At 42.9% G+C, this 20,178-nt stretch overlaps 1 protein-coding gene across 3 annotated transcripts in view; it reads right to left on the bottom strand.

Annotated features, from left to right (window-relative positions):
- Positions 1–994: 994 nt before the first annotated feature.
- SF3B1 (splicing factor 3b subunit 1) overlaps positions 995–20,178 on the bottom strand; it is a 315,589-nt gene continuing 296,405 nt past the window's right edge. For 2 of the 3 annotated variants that reach the window (XM_068244952.1, XM_068244954.1), the window contains one exon: positions 6,915–7,310. In XM_068244952.1, the coding sequence (XP_068101053.1) occupies positions 7,152–7,310 (159 nt within the window). In that variant the 3' untranslated portion in view covers positions 6,915–7,151. Of the gene's footprint in view, positions 3,449–6,914; positions 7,311–20,178 lie in introns of those variants that run through there. The other variant, XM_068244953.1, reaches the window with a different exon arrangement.

Here is a 20,178-nt window from a genome sequence, read left to right as displayed (position 1 = left end):
AAGACTGCCGCCAAAAGGACTAACATTTATGTCCTGAGGGTGTCAACTATTGACAATACTCTTTGCGGTTATTTGCAGTGCGTTAAACGAGGGGTTTGGTCTGTTTAGTGTGAAGCCGGCCTAGCCCATACACTACCTGATCAGCATGTACATACACACACCGCAAGTTTTACATTTTTGTATGTAAACCTGTACCATCCATCATGTGAAGAAAAACAAAAGTTTGCTTTCCTAAAACAGAAAGAATTTGCGATAATTCAGGTTGGAGTGAGCTCGAGATGTCTCCCAGGCACCACGGCTGAATATATGCAAATTAACCATTGTACCCTTAGAAGCTAAACACACCTCCAGAACCGCTGGAATGCAATGATGTGTCAGCTTGTTAATATGTACAGAGCCATAATAATCCAACATGCATACAGACTGTTTCGGATTGTTTGATCCTCATCAGTGCATGGCATGGATTAATTTGGCTCTATGGAGTAGGGCTTGTAAATCCGAGAGGCACAGACTAACCAGCAAGCTCATGGTGACCCAGAACTCATTGGGGTGTGTAAGGGACTACAATGGTCCTAAAAGCCCCATGGGGGCTTTTAGGACCATTGTAGTCCCTTACACACCCCAATGAGTTCTGGGTCACCATGAGCTTGCTGGTTAGTCCATCCATCATGTGCAGAGCCAAAATCATCACATCTAGTCAGTGTCACTGAGGCTGCAAAATATAAACATATATATATATGTATGTGTGTGTGTGTGTAACACCTTGGTCACCCCCAGAGTCCACCTCGAAACCTTTGGAGACAGAGCCTTTTGTCATGCTGCCCCTACACTTTGGAACTCCCTGCCACACCCAATCAGGACAGCTCCATCCCTGAAAGCATTTAAGCCTAAACTGAAAACCTACCTCTTCAGTCTGGCATTCATGAACATACACACACACACACTTGCAAAAGTATTCGGCCCCCTTGAAGTTTTTCACATTTTGTCACATTACTGCCACAAACCTGAATCAATTTTATTGGAATTCCACGTGAAAGACCAATACAAAGTGGTGTACACGTGAGAAGTGGAACGAAAATCATACATTATTCCAAACATTTTTTACAAATCAATTGCAAAGTGGGGTGTGCAGAATTATTCAGCCCCCTTTGGTCTGAGTGCAGTCAGTTGCCCATAGACATTGCCTTATGAGTGCTAATGACTAAATAGAGTGCACCTGTATGTAATCTAATGTCAGTACAAATACAGCTGCTCTGTGACAGCCTCAGGAGATTGTCTAAGAGAATCTTGGGAGCAACAACACCGTGAAGTCCAAAGAACACACCAGACAGGTCAGGGATAAAGTTATTGAGAAATTTAAAGCAGGCTTAGGCTCTCTCCTAGGAGAGAATTTCATCTTCTGCATCAAATAACTTTTAAGCACTCTGTAATTGAAAAGTGTCTATTCTGAGTATTGTCTTGCTTGCTGGCGACTTAAAAGGCATTTTATTGATAAGGTATGAAACTATCACCTAGGAGAAACCGTAGAAAAAAAAAAAAAAGTGCATTGTATATGGCCCATGGTTTGGCTGAACCACATTGCACTAGAGGCTACAATTAAGAAGATCTCAACTGGAATAAACTAAGATTTTTCTGGCTCAGAAGAATTAATATACTGAAGATGAACAGCATGCCAAGGCTGTTGTAGATTTTTAACGCTTTCTATACAGGTTCCCAATTCTTTTTTTTCTTATGAAGTCAAGAAGGAATTTAATAAGTTTATATAGGCGGCCAGGTCTCCTAGGGTCAGATTTGAAGTACGGACAGAGACAACAGATAAGAGAGATCAAAGGGGATATTAAAAAGATAATTTTGAAAAAAAAATGTTGTGATGTTGAGAAATGAGGAAGCTATAATGATTAAAATGCATAAAAGCTGCATGTTAACAAAGGCATGAAAGCACTAATAGTCAGATTGACCCCTTGCACTATTTACTGTTTAAAAGGTGAGATAATGGGCAAGCCAAATAAATGTTTAGGTGGCTAAACAGGACAGGCTCATAACCCTGGCCACATTAATTTCATAACAAGTATCATGCCCAGACAGCGTAGACCAGTAATTAACAGGGATGTTAAAGTCTTAATAATGGATTTGATTGGAACTTAAATGAGGAAAACATACTATTATGAGTTGCCGAACAATGGAATGTTTCCATGTATTTGTTTAAAGTAATATGGAGTTCTAAAAGGGAAAGCAAGAGTCAAACGTTACTGAATTTGTTAGTGACACAGGTAAAGTAGTGTCCAGGATAGTTTAGTCAAGATTATATTGACAGATAAAGGCTGTATTATTAGTGTTTAGAAATAATGAGAAACAAATTAGAAAAGAGAGGGGATAAAGTTAATTCAAAATATAGTTGAACATGTAATATATAGGTTCTTTGAATAAGCACGCACCCACCAAGCTGTTACATTTTGTAATACACATGGTTATGAAGAACATTCTATAAGTTTTGTTAGTTTTATTATCTTGGCTCATATAGTTTGATGAACTTAAAACTTTTTGTCTCCTATATCTTTACTATTTTTGCTTGCACAAGTGTTCTTTTGTTGCCAGCCCTGTCCACTTGGCGATCCATCTGTGGGATCACTTGACTGCCAAAGACTTTGGAGGTGATCTGATTCCATTCTGCTGGACTGATGCAGCTCTAAAAGGATGACCATCTGCTGTAAAGATGAGCCTACCTTCCTCATGTGGTGGTAATGGCTGCTTCTTGTCTTCCTTGTCCTTTGGGATGAACTCTGCCTCTTGCTGTTGCAACTGTGATGTGAGGTCTCCTCTGAGCCATCATCTGGGAAGAGAAGTTTGAGTTCACCCTTTCCTACAATCTGACTAAGTATTCCATTTGAGGCTTATTTGTTGGAAACCGGTTTACATTCCCATGTGGATGTCCAATGCGCAATGAACTGCCCACATAAGGCTCTGGGTTTGACTGCAGGGAGTTACAGAGCCAGCTTTTGACTCTCACCATCCATTTGTCCGAAGAAACTTGGAAAGAGAACACTTGTGTTATCATGAAAGCGTGTGCCGATTTCACTGCCTTACATTACTATCCAAATGGACAATATACTCTAATTTTATCAGACTATAATGGTGAACTTGAACGTACATGTTAGATATCCGCAAATATGAGCTGAATGTTTTTTCTTGCCCTATGAACTTGGACATGATGAATTTACTTATTTTTTTGGACTCCACTACAGATGATGAATATTGCTGATTGAATTGTGTTGCTACGTTCAGTACATGGGTAACTCATTAGCTTAGTTCAGATTTGTAATGTCAAGAGTATCCTCTGTGGATCATTATGTTCGATGAGTAAATTTAGATTTTTTTCCCTTAGGAATAAAAGAAGAGATTTGTAGGGAAGAACCTCTCATCAGCCATGATGCTCCTAAATAGGTCCTGTCTAAAAAAGGAAAAATTACTATTACTGAGAGGTTATTTCATCTTATTTTAGCTGAAAATAAAAAAATGTAGATTATGCTACATTTACAGGTTGTAGATGGAGTTAAAGGGGCACTATGGCAAAAAATTGTAAAATACGTGCAAACATATACAAATAAGTACATTTTTTCCAGAGTAAAATGAGCCATAAATTACTTTTCTCCTATGTTGCTGTCACAGCAGGCAGTAGAAATCTGACAGAAGCAACAGATTTTGGACTAGTCCATCTCTTCATAGGGGATTCTCAGCAAGGCTTTTATACTTTATAAAGATACTCCCTAAAAAGGACACAAACAATGATGCTGGCAAAAAAACTGTGTGGCCAGCTTCCCTGCTCGCTACACAGTTTTTTGCCAGTTGGACAGAGCAACTGCCATTCACGAAGTGCTTTTGAAAATAAATCCCTGAGAGTTCCCCATGAAGAGATTGAGTAGTCCAAAACCTGTTGCTTCTGTCAAATTTCTACTACCTACTGTAAGCAACAGCAAAATAGGAGAAAAGTAATTTATCGCTCATTTTACTCAGGAAAAAAACGTACTTAATTGCATACGTTTGCACATATTTTAAATGTTACTATTTTTCACCATAGTGCCCCTTTAAAGAGGATCTGTAACCTCAAAAAATCCCCTGGTGGGTACTCACCTCGGGTGGGGGAAGCCTCCGGATCCTAATGAGGCTTCCCACGCCGTCCTCTGTCCCACGGGGGTCTCGCTGCAGCCCTCCGTGCATCGGTGACGTAATATTTACCTTCCTGGCTCCTGCACAGGCGCTCCGACGGCTGTCGGCTCCGAACTACACGGAAATACCCAATCGCCGTTGGGTCTGCTCTACTGAGCAGGCGCAAGTTTCCGGCGCCTGCGCAGTAGAGCGGACCCGACTGAGATCGGGTATTTCCGTGTAGTTCGGAGAGGAAAGCAGCCACAGCGCCCCCCGCTGGAGCCAGCAAAGGTAAATATTGATTTTACAGTCGGGTCTGTCGCTGGCTGTTCGGAGGGCTGCAGCGAGACCCCCGTGGGACAGAGGACGGCGTGGGAAGCCTCATTAGGATCCGGAGGCTTCCCCCACCCGAGGTGAGTACCCCCCAGGGGATCTTTTTCATGTTACAGAATCTCTTTAAGTAAGAAGTGTGTGATATTTAAAACAATGAAGTAATTTCTATTGCTTTGAGAGTTGGACACCTGACAAGGGCGTAACTTAAGTTAAATGTTGGTAGTGTGTGAAAGAATTAGGTCATTGTTTATCTTGATTTCGCTTTGAGTCCCCAGGGAGAAAAGCGCTATATAAATATTATTGTTATTGTTGATTTCAACATGTCAAGATGATTTGATGAACATTATGGTGGTATTAATAAAAACCTTGCCTTTCCTATTAAATGTTGAACATTTAGCAACTGTAACTGGGTGTACAGTCCTGGCCAAAAGTTTTGAGACTGTCACAAATATTGGAAATTAGAAAAGTTGGTGCTTAAGATTTTATAATAGCAGTTACATATACTCCAGAATGTTATGAAGAGTGTTCAGATGAATTACATAGTCCTTTGCCATGACAATTAACTGAATCCCAAAAAACCCTTTCCACTGCATTTCATTGCTGTCATTTGAAGACCTGCTGAGATCATTTCGTCAGTAATAGTCTGGTTAACTCAGGTGAGAAGGTTGAAGAGCACAAGGCTAAAGATCATTATGTCAGGCTGATTGGGTTATAATGGCAGACAGGCAAGGATATTGTGGCTACTAAGATTGCACCTAAATCAACAATTTATAGGATCATCAAGAACTTCAAGGAAATGGGTTCAATTCTTGTTAAGAAGGCTTTAGGGCATCCAAGAAAGTCCAGCAAGCGCCAGGATCGTCTCCTAAAGAGGATTCAGCTGCGGGATCGGAGTGCAACCAGTGCAGAGGATGCTCAGGAATGGCAGCAGGCAAGTGTGAGCGCATCTGCACGCACAGTTAGGCGAAGACTTTTGGAAGATGGCCTGGTTTCAAGAAGGGCAGCACAGAAGCCACTTCTCTCCCCAAATAACATCAGGGACAGATTGCTCTTCTGTAGAAAGTTTGGTGAATGGACTGCTGAGGACTGGGGCAAAATCATATCTACGATGAAGCTCCTTTCCGATTGTTTTGGGCATCTGGAAAAAGGCTTGTCAGTAGAAGAAAAAAGGTGAGCACTACCATCAGTTCTGTGTCATGCCAACAGTAAAGCATCTTGAGACCATTCATGTGGGGTTGCTTCTCATCCAAGGGACTGGGCTCACTCACAATTTTGCCAAAAAAACACAGCCATGAATAAAGAATGGTACCAAAACACCCTCCAACAGCAACTGCTTCCAACAATCCAACAGTTTGGTGAAGAACAATGCATTCTCCAGCACGACGGAGCAGTGTCATAAGGCAAAAGTGATAACCAAGTGGCTCCGGGACCAAAATGTTGACATTTTGGGTCCATGGCCTGGAAACTTCCCAGATCTTAATCCCATCGAAAACGTGTGGTCATTCAGCAGCAAGCTTTGTGAAAACTAATATTTTTGACAGTCTCAAAACTTCTGGCCAGGACTGTAGGCTGTATTTTTGAGCACTCTTAAAGAGGAACTCCAGTGAAAATAATTTAATAAAAAAGTGCTTCATTTTTACAATAATTATGTATAAATGATTTAGTCAGTGTTTGCCCATTGTAAAATCTTTTAAATCCCTGATTTACATTCTGACGTTTATTACATGGTGACATTTTTACTGTTGGTAGGTGATGTAGCTGCTGCGTGCTTTTTTTGGCAGTTGGAAACAGCTGTAAACCGCTATTTCTCACAATGCAGCAAGGTTTACAGACAGGAAACTGCCAAGAGTATGTACTCAGAATTTTTGTGGGAGGGGTTTCACCCCAATATCAGCCATACAGCACCACCTGATGGTCTGTTTATGAAAAGGAATAGATTTCTCATGTAAAAGGGGGTATCAGCTACTGATTGGGATAAAGTTCAATTCTTGGTCGGAGTTTCTCTTTATCATGCAAATATGAGGGTGGACGACTGTCTCTATCCTATTGATAAGCATTTAAAAAATAATCCTGAACAAAGGCTTTAAAGAGAACTTGAGTCCAACAGTTTATATAAGTTTCAGTTTTAAGTTGCAAATTGAGGCCTCTCTTTCCTCTCTACGCAAATAGCCAAGCAAAGGTTCACCTATAAAACAGAAGCACCTTGGAGAGTTGGAATAAGTGCAAGTTTTCAGTATGTTCACCCCAGGTTAAAAAAAATAAATTTCAGGACCTAGAAATATCCACTGCTAAGGAATTCTGCCAGCACTACAACGTTTGTATGCAAATGACTATAAGGTGCATTGCAAAAGCTTAGCTCTCTCCAACTATTGTAAAATGAGAGTAACCATATTATTGTTCATAATACATTGGAAAGGTATAACAGTTTGACATCCAAATAGTTTTACACCGTCTAATGTTTATTTTCTGAGGTACATACTGGAAATGTAGGAAGAACGCCTGAAACAGTTATCTGGTTAACATATAAACAAACCCTATTTTGCCATTTCTTACTTTAATAGCTAGGCTACTGCCCAACATACATGCTACAGAACCTTTTCATAAAGGGAGCATTAATTCTACACAGCAATAATTTTACAAAGACATCAAAAAAATTTAAAAAAACTGAAGCACTTTTATAATATGTAGTCAAGCTCATAGCGAATGTAAGTATTCTTTTCGTCATTGTAGATGCGGGGATAATGGGCGATCAGAGCATCTTGAGATCCAATGTATATAGAGTTGTAGATTTTCCAATAAACATCCCTGACTTTTCTGGCAGGGTGAAACAGTCCCTAAAAGAAAGAAAGTAAGCGTAAGCACGATGAATTGCCCAATCATCAGGATTAAGATATCATACACTCTACAGTACACAATACAAATAAAATGCATAAATACATAAGCATCACCAATTGGGAGGCAAGTTACCGATAAAACCGATAAAAATATTGATGTTAATTTCTTTGTATGGCCTCTCATGTGCCCACTCCTAGATGAGACCTTCCTTCCAAATGACAGAGTTCTGGCTTAAAAAGCCAAAAATGCTACTATGTAAAACAATGTTGACAGGTTGACAAATGGAAGATTAATATACTACACATTACTGAAACCTTTTTCAGACGTTAATTGTGTCTTGAGCTATGACAAAAAATACTATGAAACTTTGTGACTTTGGGCTCCATTCACCAAGAACCGTTTCGTTAAAAAAAAAAAAAAAAAAATAGGTTGGTAAAATACAGCATGCAGTATTTTAGACTTTTTTCCAGAATTAGTTTAACAAAGATTTTTACATGTGGTAATAGTTAGAGAATTGAAGCCATGTTTTTTGGAAAATTACCAAAAACCTGATCAGTAAATAATAGAACTGGGATGATTCTTCAGGTGGTCTGCATAAAACATGAGCCTTCCTTTGCAAGAGCGGCTTGTGACAGCTTACAATTATAAAAGGCATCCAGAGCATCCCTTTAGATCCAAATCCCAAAAAAAAGCTTTATTGGCAGGTCCAAATACATTTAGCATTGCCAAAGCAAAACATTAGCATTAACATGGGGGGGGGGGGGGGGGCAGATAGTTTCTGGAAGTGGGCAGTCCTTACAGCTGCATATTTGCTGCAGTGTAGCAGGAAGTGGGCCTTATCCTCCAGGCCCCCCTGGTCACATTGTCTGCACAGTCTCTCCTCCCGGGGCTTCCATGTCTGTCTGTGTCGCCCTGTCTATCTACAGGCTATGCGCACTTAGACGGTACAAGCTCAGAGTCTGTCTGTCTTTGTGGTGATGCAGCCTCTCCAGATACAGGACCATTGTGTACTCCCTCTGCAGTGATTGGTAGACAGCGAGTTTCTGAGATTTTTTTTATGTCACTTCTTCATTCCTCTAGGCATCGTTCCTTGCAGCTTTCTATAGTCCCTTTTATTTGGGCTTTTGTCAGGCTGTGTTGGTGGTCTAGGCTGGACTGGCAGCTGAATGCTTTGTTTCAGAGTGCGTGGTATAGTGTTGTAGATCATCATGCATGCCACTAGAGGACACCATCGGTCTATAAATGTGCACATCTAAAGGCATACAGGTAAGCCTCTATGAATGTGCTCTGCTCCTGCATAAAGTGAGGACTAGGACGTGGTGGCTCCTTCTAATGGCAGTCTCCTTTGTCTGTCCAGGTTAGCAAAATGGCTGACATTTTCATCAACAGCCACTGGCTGGAGGTAAATTACCGAACATCTCACTTATTTTACAGAATGCTCTAATCTTTGTGAATAGATATATGTATAGAGGTATTTACAGCACAAGTCGGTAATTTTCCTCACTAGTCAGTAATTTTACTTTTCAGTATGGCAACAGCCTTAGGGAATTGAGATTTAACAAGCTGTTCAGTATACTCAGCATTACTTTATTTGGCACGCCAGAAAACAGCTTAGTGAATTGAGCTCTTTATCTGTCGACGTACACCTGATCCAAGGGGGAAACTCCCCCCCCCCCCCCTACCTGGGGCTTCTTTCAAGCCCCATAGTTTTAAGGGCTCTGTGTTCTCTGGGTCCCCTCTGTACTGCTATTACCCCAAAGTCTTCAACCCGGCTGTCCTGGATGCACACCTCTTGGATCATACTTATGCATGCCAGGAGCATTCTGTGCATGCATAGTTTGTAAAGACTTGTAACTGTGCATGCGTAGAACACTCCAAACCATGGGAGTGCAATCAAGAAGGTGTGTGGCCAGGACAGCACGTGCTATAGTGCTCGACCAAGTCAGGACATGGAGAATTTAGATGGCAGTAGAATTAGATGGGGGGGGGGGGGGGGGGGTTAGAACACTGGCAAGTGTACAGTGATGGTGGTAGTGTGTGTGAGGAGAGTGGTTAAAACACTGGCTAAATGTGTGGTAATTGTGATAAGAAAGGGGGTGGTTTTAGAACATTGACCCAGTGGAGGTAGTGAGGTGAACAATGACTAAGGCCTGTACACAGATCCAATTTTGATTGGCCAATCATTGACCAATTTTACAACTTCCATGTAAAATGAGGGTCAACAGATATCGAATACTATGAGTAGATTGTGTAGGTACTTCATAATTGAAAGTCTGTACCAGGCGTGTGTGTGTGCGCGTTTAGTATGAGTGTGTGTGCATGCGTACAAACGAGGGCTGAAACATTTACGTTATTTTTATGAGGGAAATTCTATAGGTGTACACCAGCTTAGGACTGATGCACACTTTTTTGTCCCTGTTGTGGACAGAGCCTAATGCATTGCTAATTCAGCAACGCAACACATAGTGAAATCCGCAGGATCTTTAGAATGTGCCTTCACGGCACTGTCTGATCTCCACACTTGTGGGCTGCGCAGCATTACGTCCCAGCATGGCACTGCTGCATGCATCTGCGTGCGTTGGGCAGTGTGATGCCATCGGAAACATTGAGGCAGGTAACAAGAGAAGCCGCATGTTCCCCTGCATTGCTAGCCAACAATAGCGTAGGGGGCTCTTAAGGCCCATCTACATGTGCACTGGCTAGCAACGCAGGTGACCACACAACGGCACCTCCGTTTTTGGCAGCTGTGATGTCTGATGAGGTAGTAGTGGTGGACTTGCCTCCTCAATCAGTATACATGAATTAAATTGATTTTTAGTCAACATAAAATTTTATTCAAACACTCCACAGTGCTGATTGGCAGACCCATCATAACCGGTATGGAATCAAACAGCAGCAATCTCTCCCGTGGTTTTTAGATCAACATCTCTATAAGTATGTACAAGCACTGGGTTCCTATCTGAAAGATTAATAGCATCTAATACAGTTATTAAAAGATTAACAGACTCCGACTACATCTGGTTAAATTGCGACATCACTTCTTTATACACCAACATTCCACATCGTTGTGGCTTAGAAACTTCAGCATTTTCTTTCCACAGACTCCTCTCTATGCCCCAAGTCCAGCACCAATTTCTGATACACTGTACAGAATTTATACTAGATCATAATGTATTTACCTTTAAGGAAAACATAAATCATCAAGCAAGTGGGGTTGCCATAAGCAGTTCCTTTTGTGCTGAGTTATGCAAATTTGTCAATGGGCTACTTAGAACACATCAAACTAATGACCAACAAGGTGTACATATGAATTGGCCACCGGGAGACTTGGGCGCAGGACATAGCCGGTATATGGCTTATCCTGCTGCTGAACAAGTTCCCAACGGCATAAATACTATTCCCCCGCCACATCCACGTGGATATTGGGGAATGATATACAGGATCTTCTCAAAAAATTAGCCTATTGTGATAAAGTTCATTATTTTCTGTAATGTACTGATAAACATTAGACTTTCATATACGGTATCTTAGATTCAAATACACATAACAGAAGTAGTTCAAACCTTTTATTGTTTTAATATTGATGATTTTGGCATACAGCTCATAAAAACCCAAATTTCCTATCTCAAAAAATTAGCATATTTCATCCGACCAATAAAAGAAAAGTGTTTTTAAAACAAAAAAAGTCAATCTTCAAATAATTATGTTCAGTTATGCACTCAATACTTGGTCGGGAATCCTTTTGCAGAAATGACTGCTTCAATGCGGCGTGGCATGGAGTCAATCAGCCTGTGGCACTGATCAGGTGTTATGGAGGCCCAGGATGCTTCGATAGCGGCCTTAAGCTCATCCAGAGTGTTGGGTCTTGTGTGTCTCAACTTTCTCTTCACAATATGCCACAGATTCTCTATGGGGTTCAGGTCAGGAGAGTTGGCAGGCCAATTGAGCACAGTAATACCATGGTCAGTAAACCATTTACCAGTGGTTTTGGCACTGTGAGCAGGTGCCAGGTCGTGCTGAAAAATGAAATCATCTCCATAAAGCTTTTCAGCAGATGGAAGCATGAACCCACTTTTGAACCAGAAACAGAGGCAGAAGCGCCTGACCTGGGCTACAGAGATGCAGCACTGGACTGTTGCTCAGTGGTCCAAAGTACTTTTTTCGGATGAAAGCAACTTTTACATGTCATTCGGAAATCAAGGTGCCAGAGTCTGGAGGAAGACTGGGGAGAGGGAAATGCCAAAATGCCTGAAGTCCAGTGTCAAGTACAGTCAGTGATGGTCTGGGGTGCCATGTCAGCTGCTGGTGTTGGTCCACTGTGTTTTATCAAGGGCAGGGTCAATGTAGCTACTATCAGGAGATTTTGGAGCACTTCATGCTTCCATCTGCTGAAAAGCTTTATGGAGATGAAGATTTCATTTTTCAGCACGATCTGGCACCTGCTCACAGTGCCAACACCACTGGCAAATGGTTTACTGACCATGGTATTGCTGTGCTCAATTGGCCGGCCAACTCTCCTGACCTGAACCCCATAGAGAATCTGTGGGATATTGTGAAGAGAAAGTTGAGAGACACAAGACCCAACACTCTGGATGAGCTTAAAGGGAAGGTTCAGGGAGGGTGGGGAAAAAAATAAAAATCAATTTCCACTTACCTGGGGCTTCCTCCAGCCCGTGGCAGGCAGGAGGTGCCCTCGCCGCCGCTCCGCAGGCTCCCGGTGGTCTCCGGTGGCCGACCCGACCTGGCCAGGCCGGCTGCCAGGTCGGGCTCTTCTGCGCTCCAAGTCCTTGTATTTCTGCGTCCCACGCCGGCGCTCTGACGTCAGCGGACGTCCGCCGGGCTGTACTGCGCATGCGCAGTAGTTCTGCGCATGCGCAGTACAGCCCGGCGGACGTCCGATGACGTCAGAGCGCCGGCGTGGGACGCAGAAGTACAAGGACTTGGAGCGCAGAAGAGGCCGGCCTGGCCAGGTCGGGTCGGCCACCGGAGACCACCGGGAGCCTGCGGAGCGGTGGCGAGGGCACCTCCTGCCTGCCACGGGCTGGAGGAAGCCCCAGGTAAGTGGAAATTGATTTTTATTTTTTCTCCACCCTCCCTGAACCTTCCCTTTAAGGTCACTATCGAAGCATTCTGGGCCTCCATAACACCTGAGCAGTGCCACAGGCTGATTGCCTCCATGCCATGCCGCATTGAAGCAGTAATTTCTGCAAAAGGATTCCCGTCCAAATATTGAGTGCATAACTGAACATAATTATTTGAAGGTTGACTTTTTTGTTGTTTTAAAAACACTTTTCTTTTATTGGTCGGATGAAATATGCTAATTTTTTGAGATAGGAATTTTGGGTTTTCATGAGCTGTATGCCAAAATCATCAATATTAAAACAATAAAAGTCTTGAACTACTTCAGTTGTGTGCATTTGAATCTAAAATATATGAAAGTCTAATGTTTATCAGTACTTTACAGAAAATAATGAACTTTATCACAATATGCTAATTTTTTGAGAAGATCTTGTAATTCGGCTTCCCGCTATTGCTGGAGGCCGAATTATAGTTACATAGTTATTTGGGTTGAAAAAAGACATACGTCCATCGAGTTCAACAAGAGAACAAAGTACAACACCAGCCCGCCCCCTCACATATACCTGTTGATCCAGAGGAAGGCGAAAAACCCTTACAAGGCATCGTCCAATTAGCCCCAAAAGGGGAAAAAACTTCCTTCCCGACTCCAGGTGGCAATCAGATAAAATCCCTGAATCAACATCATTGGGCATTAATTGTAGCCATGGATGTCTTTTAACGCACGGAAAGCATCTAAGCCCCCTTTAAATGCAGGTATAGAATTTGCCATAACTACTTCCTGTGTCAATGCATTCCACATCTTAATCACTCTTACTGTAAAGAAACCTTTTCCTAAATAAATGGCTAAAACGTTTTTCCTCCATGCGCAGATCATGTCCTCTAGTCCTTTGAGAAGGCCTAGGGACAAAAAGCTCATCCGCCAAGCTTTTATATTGCCCTCTGACGTATTTATACATGTTAATTAGATCCCCTCTAAGGCGTCTTTTCTCTAGACTAAATAAACCCAGTTTATCTAATTTTTCTTGGTAATTGAGACCTTCCATCCCACGTATCAATTTTATTGCTCGTCTCTGCACCTGCTCTAAAAGTGCAATAAATTTCCTGTAATGTGGTGCCCAGAACTGAATTCCATATTCCAGATGTGGCCTTACTAGAGAGTGCAATATTATGCTAGCATCTCAAGTTTTTATCTCCCTTTTAATGCATCCCAAAATTTTGTTAGCTTTAGCTGCAGCGGCTTGGCATGGAGTACAGTTTAACTTGTTGTCGATTAGTACTCCTAAGTCCTTCTCCAAGTTTGATGTCCCCAACTGTATCCCATTTATTTTGTATGGTGCTAGACCATTGGTACGATCAAAATGCATGACTTTACATTTTTCAACATTGAATTTCATCTACCATTTATGTGCCCATATAGCCATCCTATCCAGATCCTGTTGCAATATGTCCCCATCTTCCTGAGAGTTGATGATTCTGCACAATTTTGTATCATCTGCAAAAATAGCAACATTGCTTACTACTGCATCTACTAGGTCATTAATAAATAAATTGAAGAGCACTGGACCCAGTACAGACCCCTGTGGTACCCGACTGCTAACAGTCACCCATTTTGAGTATGATCCATTGACGACAACTTTGTTTTCTGTCCATTAGCCAGTTCCCTATCCATGCACACAGACTCTTCCCCAGTGTTTTAAGAGCAACTTCAGCTCCATCTTCTGACGGCGCATGAGTTACTCACAATGCGCCGTCTATGGTGGCACTGGCTGCGCCCAAATTTCCTGCGCTGTTATTACAGCGCTCGCCAACAAGACATTTAAGAACAATATAATCCTATATAGGAGATACATTGATGGCCTCTTTTTTTATCTGGAGGGGAGATCACAGCTAGATCCCCAATTTTGTAGATTTTCTAAATTCTAACATAGCAGGCCTACAGTTTACATATCATCATGACCCTACTACAATAGAATTTTTGGACCTTTCACTTTTCATCAATTAAAAACACAATTAAGACCAAAACTCATTTCAAAAAAGTTAATGCCAACAATTGCAAACATTTCAATAGCTTTCACAACCGCCCTTGGACACAGAACACTCATAGTCAATACAGAAGAATCTATAGAAATCGCACAGACATAAGGTTATATTGAACAATCCAAAACTCTTACTCGGAAATTTACAGAACGACAATATCCTAAAACATTAATTAAGGACGCCATAAGAAAGGCCAGATCCACTACAACCAAACCCACCACCACAGCTAAAGCATCCACCAACACCAACCAGCCCCTGATTCATTACTAAATTCAGCTTCCAACAACGTGATATTAGACAGTTCTTTAAAAAAACAAACAAACAAAAAAAAAAAAACGATGGGGGATTCTACAACGGGACCCTGACTTATGATCCCTCCTACCATCTGTCCCCACCCAGACCTTCAAGAGGGTTCCTTACCTCTTTAAAAGGAATACTTAAGTCAAAATAAAAAAAAAATGTTTTACTCACCTGGGGCATCCCTCAGCCCCCTGAAGCTGCATGGTGCCCTCGCAGCCTGGCTCCGATCCTCCTGTCCCCGCCGGTGGCTACTTCCGGGTTCGGCGACAGCCGGCGACAGGCTGGGAACGTGAGTGATTCTCCGCGTTCCCAGCCACTATATCACCCTCTATGCTGCTATAGCGTATATGTTATACGCTATAGCAGCATAGAGGGTGATATAGCGGCTGGGAACGCGGAGAATCACTCGCGTTCCCAGCCTGTCGCCGGCTGTCGCCGAACCCGGAAGTAGCCGCAGGCAGGGACAGGAAGATCGGAGCCAGGCTGCGAGGGCACCATACAGCTTCAGGGGGCTGAGGGATGCCCCAGGTGAGTAAAAATTTTTTTTATTTTGACTTAAGTATTCCTTTAATGTTTTGGCACCGGGTCGATTACGTAATCCGATTCTCAACATTCAACCATTCCCACCCTCCAATCCAGGTTCCTGTCCTTACAACAGTCACCAATGTTTGGCTTGTGCATTTATTAATCCCACTAATTCATTTTTCTCCACTGTAACACATACTCAATACCATATAAAAAAATAATTACCTGTGCATCAAGACATGTTATTTACGTTATCTCTTGCCCATGCCAACTCCAGTATGCTAGGTGTACTACACAGCATGTGCACAGCAGAGTGGGCCAGCACAAAAATATCTTAAAAAGCTACTCCTGCACAGTCTCTGACGTCACTTCAGCACAATGCACAACAATACCCCCAATGAATTTCATATCACACTTATAAAAACAATCCACTCCACAGGCACAGATGCTTTTGAAGTACTAAAAAAGAGGGAGGTATACTGGATCCAAATACTAAAATCAGCAACACCTAAAGTATTGAATGAACAACTAGGAAAAAAAATAGACTAAGCTATACAAATTTTATATAGCATCATCTCCTCACTGATCATCATTACCTATGTATTTATTATAGTCCTCTCTTTTAGTATGCTCAATCACTTTTGACATTTCATGGTGTATAAAAATCTATTTGATTACTCTTAATGTTTATCACTGCCAGCACTTACAGGTTTCCTATTTATGTCCCTATTGGTTATTAGTGATATAACTTATCTACCGTATATACTCGCATATAAGCCGACCAGCGTATTAGCCGGGGTAACCACTTTTCCTTTAAAAAAATTTTGGAAAAAGTTATTGACTCGTGTATAAACCCCCCACAGTAAAAATAACTAGACGTGCCCCATTATGAGGCTTCCCACTACCTGTATAAATTGCTAAAAACACTGCAAAACACTGCAAAAGATCAATACCAATTGTTTAAAAATACAAGGAGCAGTACAGAGACACACTTGCATAGATAAGTGGCTCAGGATGTAAAAACTATCTGAATAAGTGTGCTGGTGTATAGATAGCTATCGCCGTCAGCTGTGTCTTGCCTGCTCCCTGTGCACTATCAGCAGCAAAATGAAGCATGCAATTTGAGGTGAGGTACCGGTGACAGGCGTACCCCAATGCTGTGTACCCCCTATGCGCAATACAAAATGAAAGTGTTCCTTTTTCAAGATCCCCCTGCTGTGTCCTGTGTCCGTGCACCCCCATAGCAACAGAGTGTGTGTCCAGCACTAGGAGAGCTGACCTGAGGTGCAGCTGAACGGAGAGAGCAACATCTTCACTTCCCTTATGTGCTGGATGCACACACAGTTACAAATGGAGGTGCGGTTTCCTCAGGGGCTCCCCCGCTGTGCCATCTTCCGTAGTGGCTGTGGTGTAGCACAGGGTAGAGAGCAACGGCGTCAGGTGCAGCTCTGGGGATTATCTTGCCTCTCTGTCCTGCTCACTAGGTCTCAAGGTGCTACTAGATGGCGTCATATGAAACACTGCAAGCTGTGAGAGAGGCAAGGGAATCCCCAGAGCTGCACGTGACACCGCTGCTCTCTATGCTCTGCTACACCGCAGCCACTAAAGAGGTTGTCACGCGCGGACGGATCAACGGGAACGATCGATTTTGGACGGAAATCGATCGTTCGGTTAGCGTTTGCGTAACGATTTCACAGCAGATTCGATCACAGTGATAATAGTTGGGTGTATGGGCCCCTTTACAAGGCCTCCTGTTTAACCCCTGGCAAAACAATGTTGTGCAGATAACATTCCTAGGCCAGTCCCTGCTGGTCACAAATCGAGCACTGTATACGTTTCTATTCTATTTCTGATATTAGCATGCAGTTCTGTCCACTGATTTTAACATGCAATATTGCTTGTGTTTGTATACAAGCATGTGTGGGTTCTCTGGTCTGTGTATAGATTCAATTTTTGTCCCCACTTTTATAGTGTTATAATGGCTGTAAATACTAGTCACTAGCTACTGTTTTCACTGTGAATTTGTGCTTAACCACTTGAGGACCATCGTGAAAATCCCCCTTCAGGAGCAGAGAAATTTACCTATTTTAGGTGCCGCCAGTATAGATAGCCAGGCATAGGTATTCCCAGTACCTACAGAGAACCTACAGTACCTACTCCTCTGTACAGCTCTGTCTTACTCACTGAGTAAGACGGAAAAAGTTACCACCCAACTAATGGCAGAGGGATAAAGAGGGCAGACCATCCAATCCTAAGCCACGCACACCCTGACGAAGACCGCAAGCCATGGATTTAACGCGAAGGTGGGCGTGTTGAAGTCCCGTGGTGTAAGAGTGTTCTTCACAGCTACGCCATTGGAGGTCCGCATAGCAGGTGGCACTTGCATCAGCTCCCAAGCACGGAGCGGGTAGAGCTGTAAGCAGCGATGTCGGAGATCCACATCAGCAGCATTCCATCCTGTGCATGGTTACCTATTAGGGAATGGACAGTGGGGACTCCGTGGAAGGAGGCGAGATATGCCTACGTCACTAATGAGATCTAAAAGCAGACATTCCTTTTGAGCTTGCAAGTTGAAGAGCTGGCACACTTCTCATGCTGCTGCATAGTAAAATAGAACTTTCCCCCTCTCTGAAGATATAGGTGCTTGGTACCGGTACCAGATGGGGAAGAGACAGAAAGGGATTAATGGCTTTTTATTTATACTGTAGGTGTAGGATTTTTTTTGTACACTTAAATGTTTCCACTAGATGGCTCCTTCCTGCACAGAAAGCTAAAAGCTCTTTCTATGCTAAAAAGAAATTTTTTCACAAACTTTCAATGAATAATCTCTGCTGTTCGTAACGTATCATTCATGAATCGGGCACTTTGATTGGCTTTGGGGACATGTACCCATTCATAAATCTGTGCTCTAACAACCAGAGAAAGGGAGACAACTCGCGCACTGCATAGAATGTAGAAGAGTAGTATCCGTGGGGTGTAGATAGATTACCACAGGATCGGTAAATGGTTAACCTCAGAAGGGTGGGACAAAAATTTTGAATCTATATGTTATGACCAATGTCTGCTCAGGACAGGGCAACTGCTCTGAAGTTTTTACACAGAAAGCTAGGTTTCAACTGTTAAATTACAGAAGATCGACCTCACAACCTCTGGCCAATGTAACAGGTGGCAGCAGAGGGGGGGTTGTATAGGGAGAGGCTCCTACCATGTTTGGCAGTGCTCATATATACAACACTATTGGTCAAAGGTGCATAAGGAGACACAAAAGGTATTCGGGTTTGTGGTCCCTTATCTACTGCTGGGCAGCATAGAGGATGACACTCCCCCATCCCATAATGCTGGCATTTTGAGCTGCACTGGCCTACCCAGAAAAATTGTGGTTTTGAAGTGGAGCTGGCTAATACCTCCTCTGAAGAGAGATTATGTACACAGGGAACTAGTTCTAATTAAGAGAGTATACACCAAAAGAAAAAGTTAAAGGAAATTTAATAAACTGTGGTCAAGCTGGAAGCAGTGTTATTAGGAAGGAAGGAGGGGGAAGGCAATTGGATAGGGATTGCACAACAATAATAGACTGTCAAGATAGTCCTTGCAGCAGTTTTATCTTCTTCCCGACCACCTCATGCCAATGGGCGTTGGCACCCCCACAACCACCTAACGCTGATTGGCATCAAATCCTGGAGGTGGGGATTAGCAGGGAACGTGCGAGCGTTCCCTGCTAGTAAACAGAGCGGGGACCCGTGAACAGCCTGCCAGCCTCAACTGAAGCTGGCAGGCTGTTAAGGAATAAAAAGAGGGGGTAATAAACCTGTACAGTGCTGTGATCTAGCGCAGCGCTGTACAGGGGACAGAGCTGTCACTTAACCGTCCCTCCCAACGGCTCACAATCAAAGTCAAAATCATGTATAAATAGGCCTTATTAATAAAAAACAAAACAAAAAAAATAAACAGTGCAGCAGCAATCAGATACCAGCAAAAGAAAGCTGGATTAGAGACAAGAAAAGGAGGTAAAATTCATTTGTGTGCTAAGTTGTATGAGGGAGTACGAGTTTGTTAACCAGCTGGGCATTACGGACGAGCTCAGCTCGTCCAGTACCACCGCGCTGGATTGCTCAGGTCCTGGTGGGCTGACTTGCATAATTTTTTTTCAAACACGCAGCTAGCACTTTGCTAGCTGCGTGTTTGTTCCGCTCGCCGCCGATCCGCCGCGAAAGAGGCCCCCCCCCGCAGACCCCTTTCGCAGCCTGGCCAATCACCGCCAGGCTGCGCTTTGCGGTGGATCGGGACTCCCCCTGACGTCATGACGTCAGTCCGATCGTCACCATGGCGATGGGGGAAGCCCATACAGGAAATCCAGCTCAGAACTGGAGTTCCTGTTGGGTATTTGCGCCGGCGGCGATCGGAGGGGTGGGTGGGATAGCGAAGGGAGGGGGAAGCATGTAGCTAGTGCTAGGCTAGCTACATGTTAAAATAAAAGAAAAAATAGCCAAAAAAAAACCTCCCAAGGCCGTGCGCCGCATATAATCAGAACACTAGGGAGGTTAAAGCTGTGAAGTGCTGAATTGTGAAAAATGGCCTGGTCACTAAGGGGGTATAAACCTGTGGTCCTCAAGTGGTTAAGCCGCTGTTAAATGTTTTGCATACCAATTTGGAAAATCCAAATCTAATGCTAGGTACATACAATACAGTTTTCTGACAGATTTACTGTCAGATCGATTATTTCCAACAGGTCCGATCTGATTTCCGATTGATTTTCCATATAAGTGAATGGAAAATCAATCGGAAATCAAATCAGACCTGTTGGAAATAATTGATCTGACAGTAAATTTGTCAGAAAATTGTATCATGAATACCTAGCATTGTGTTTGCAAGCTTTGGGACAGGACCACTAGACGTGCAGAAAAGTTCCCTTTTGGCCACACGTCC

Source organism: Hyperolius riggenbachi, chromosome 7 (assembly GCF_040937935.1).
Source record: "Hyperolius riggenbachi isolate aHypRig1 chromosome 7, aHypRig1.pri, whole genome shotgun sequence".
NCBI lineage: Eukaryota > Metazoa > Chordata > Amphibia > Anura > Hyperoliidae > Hyperolius > Hyperolius riggenbachi.
Note: the sequence above shows the minus strand (reverse complement) of the source record. Positions and strands in the feature narration are given on the sequence as shown.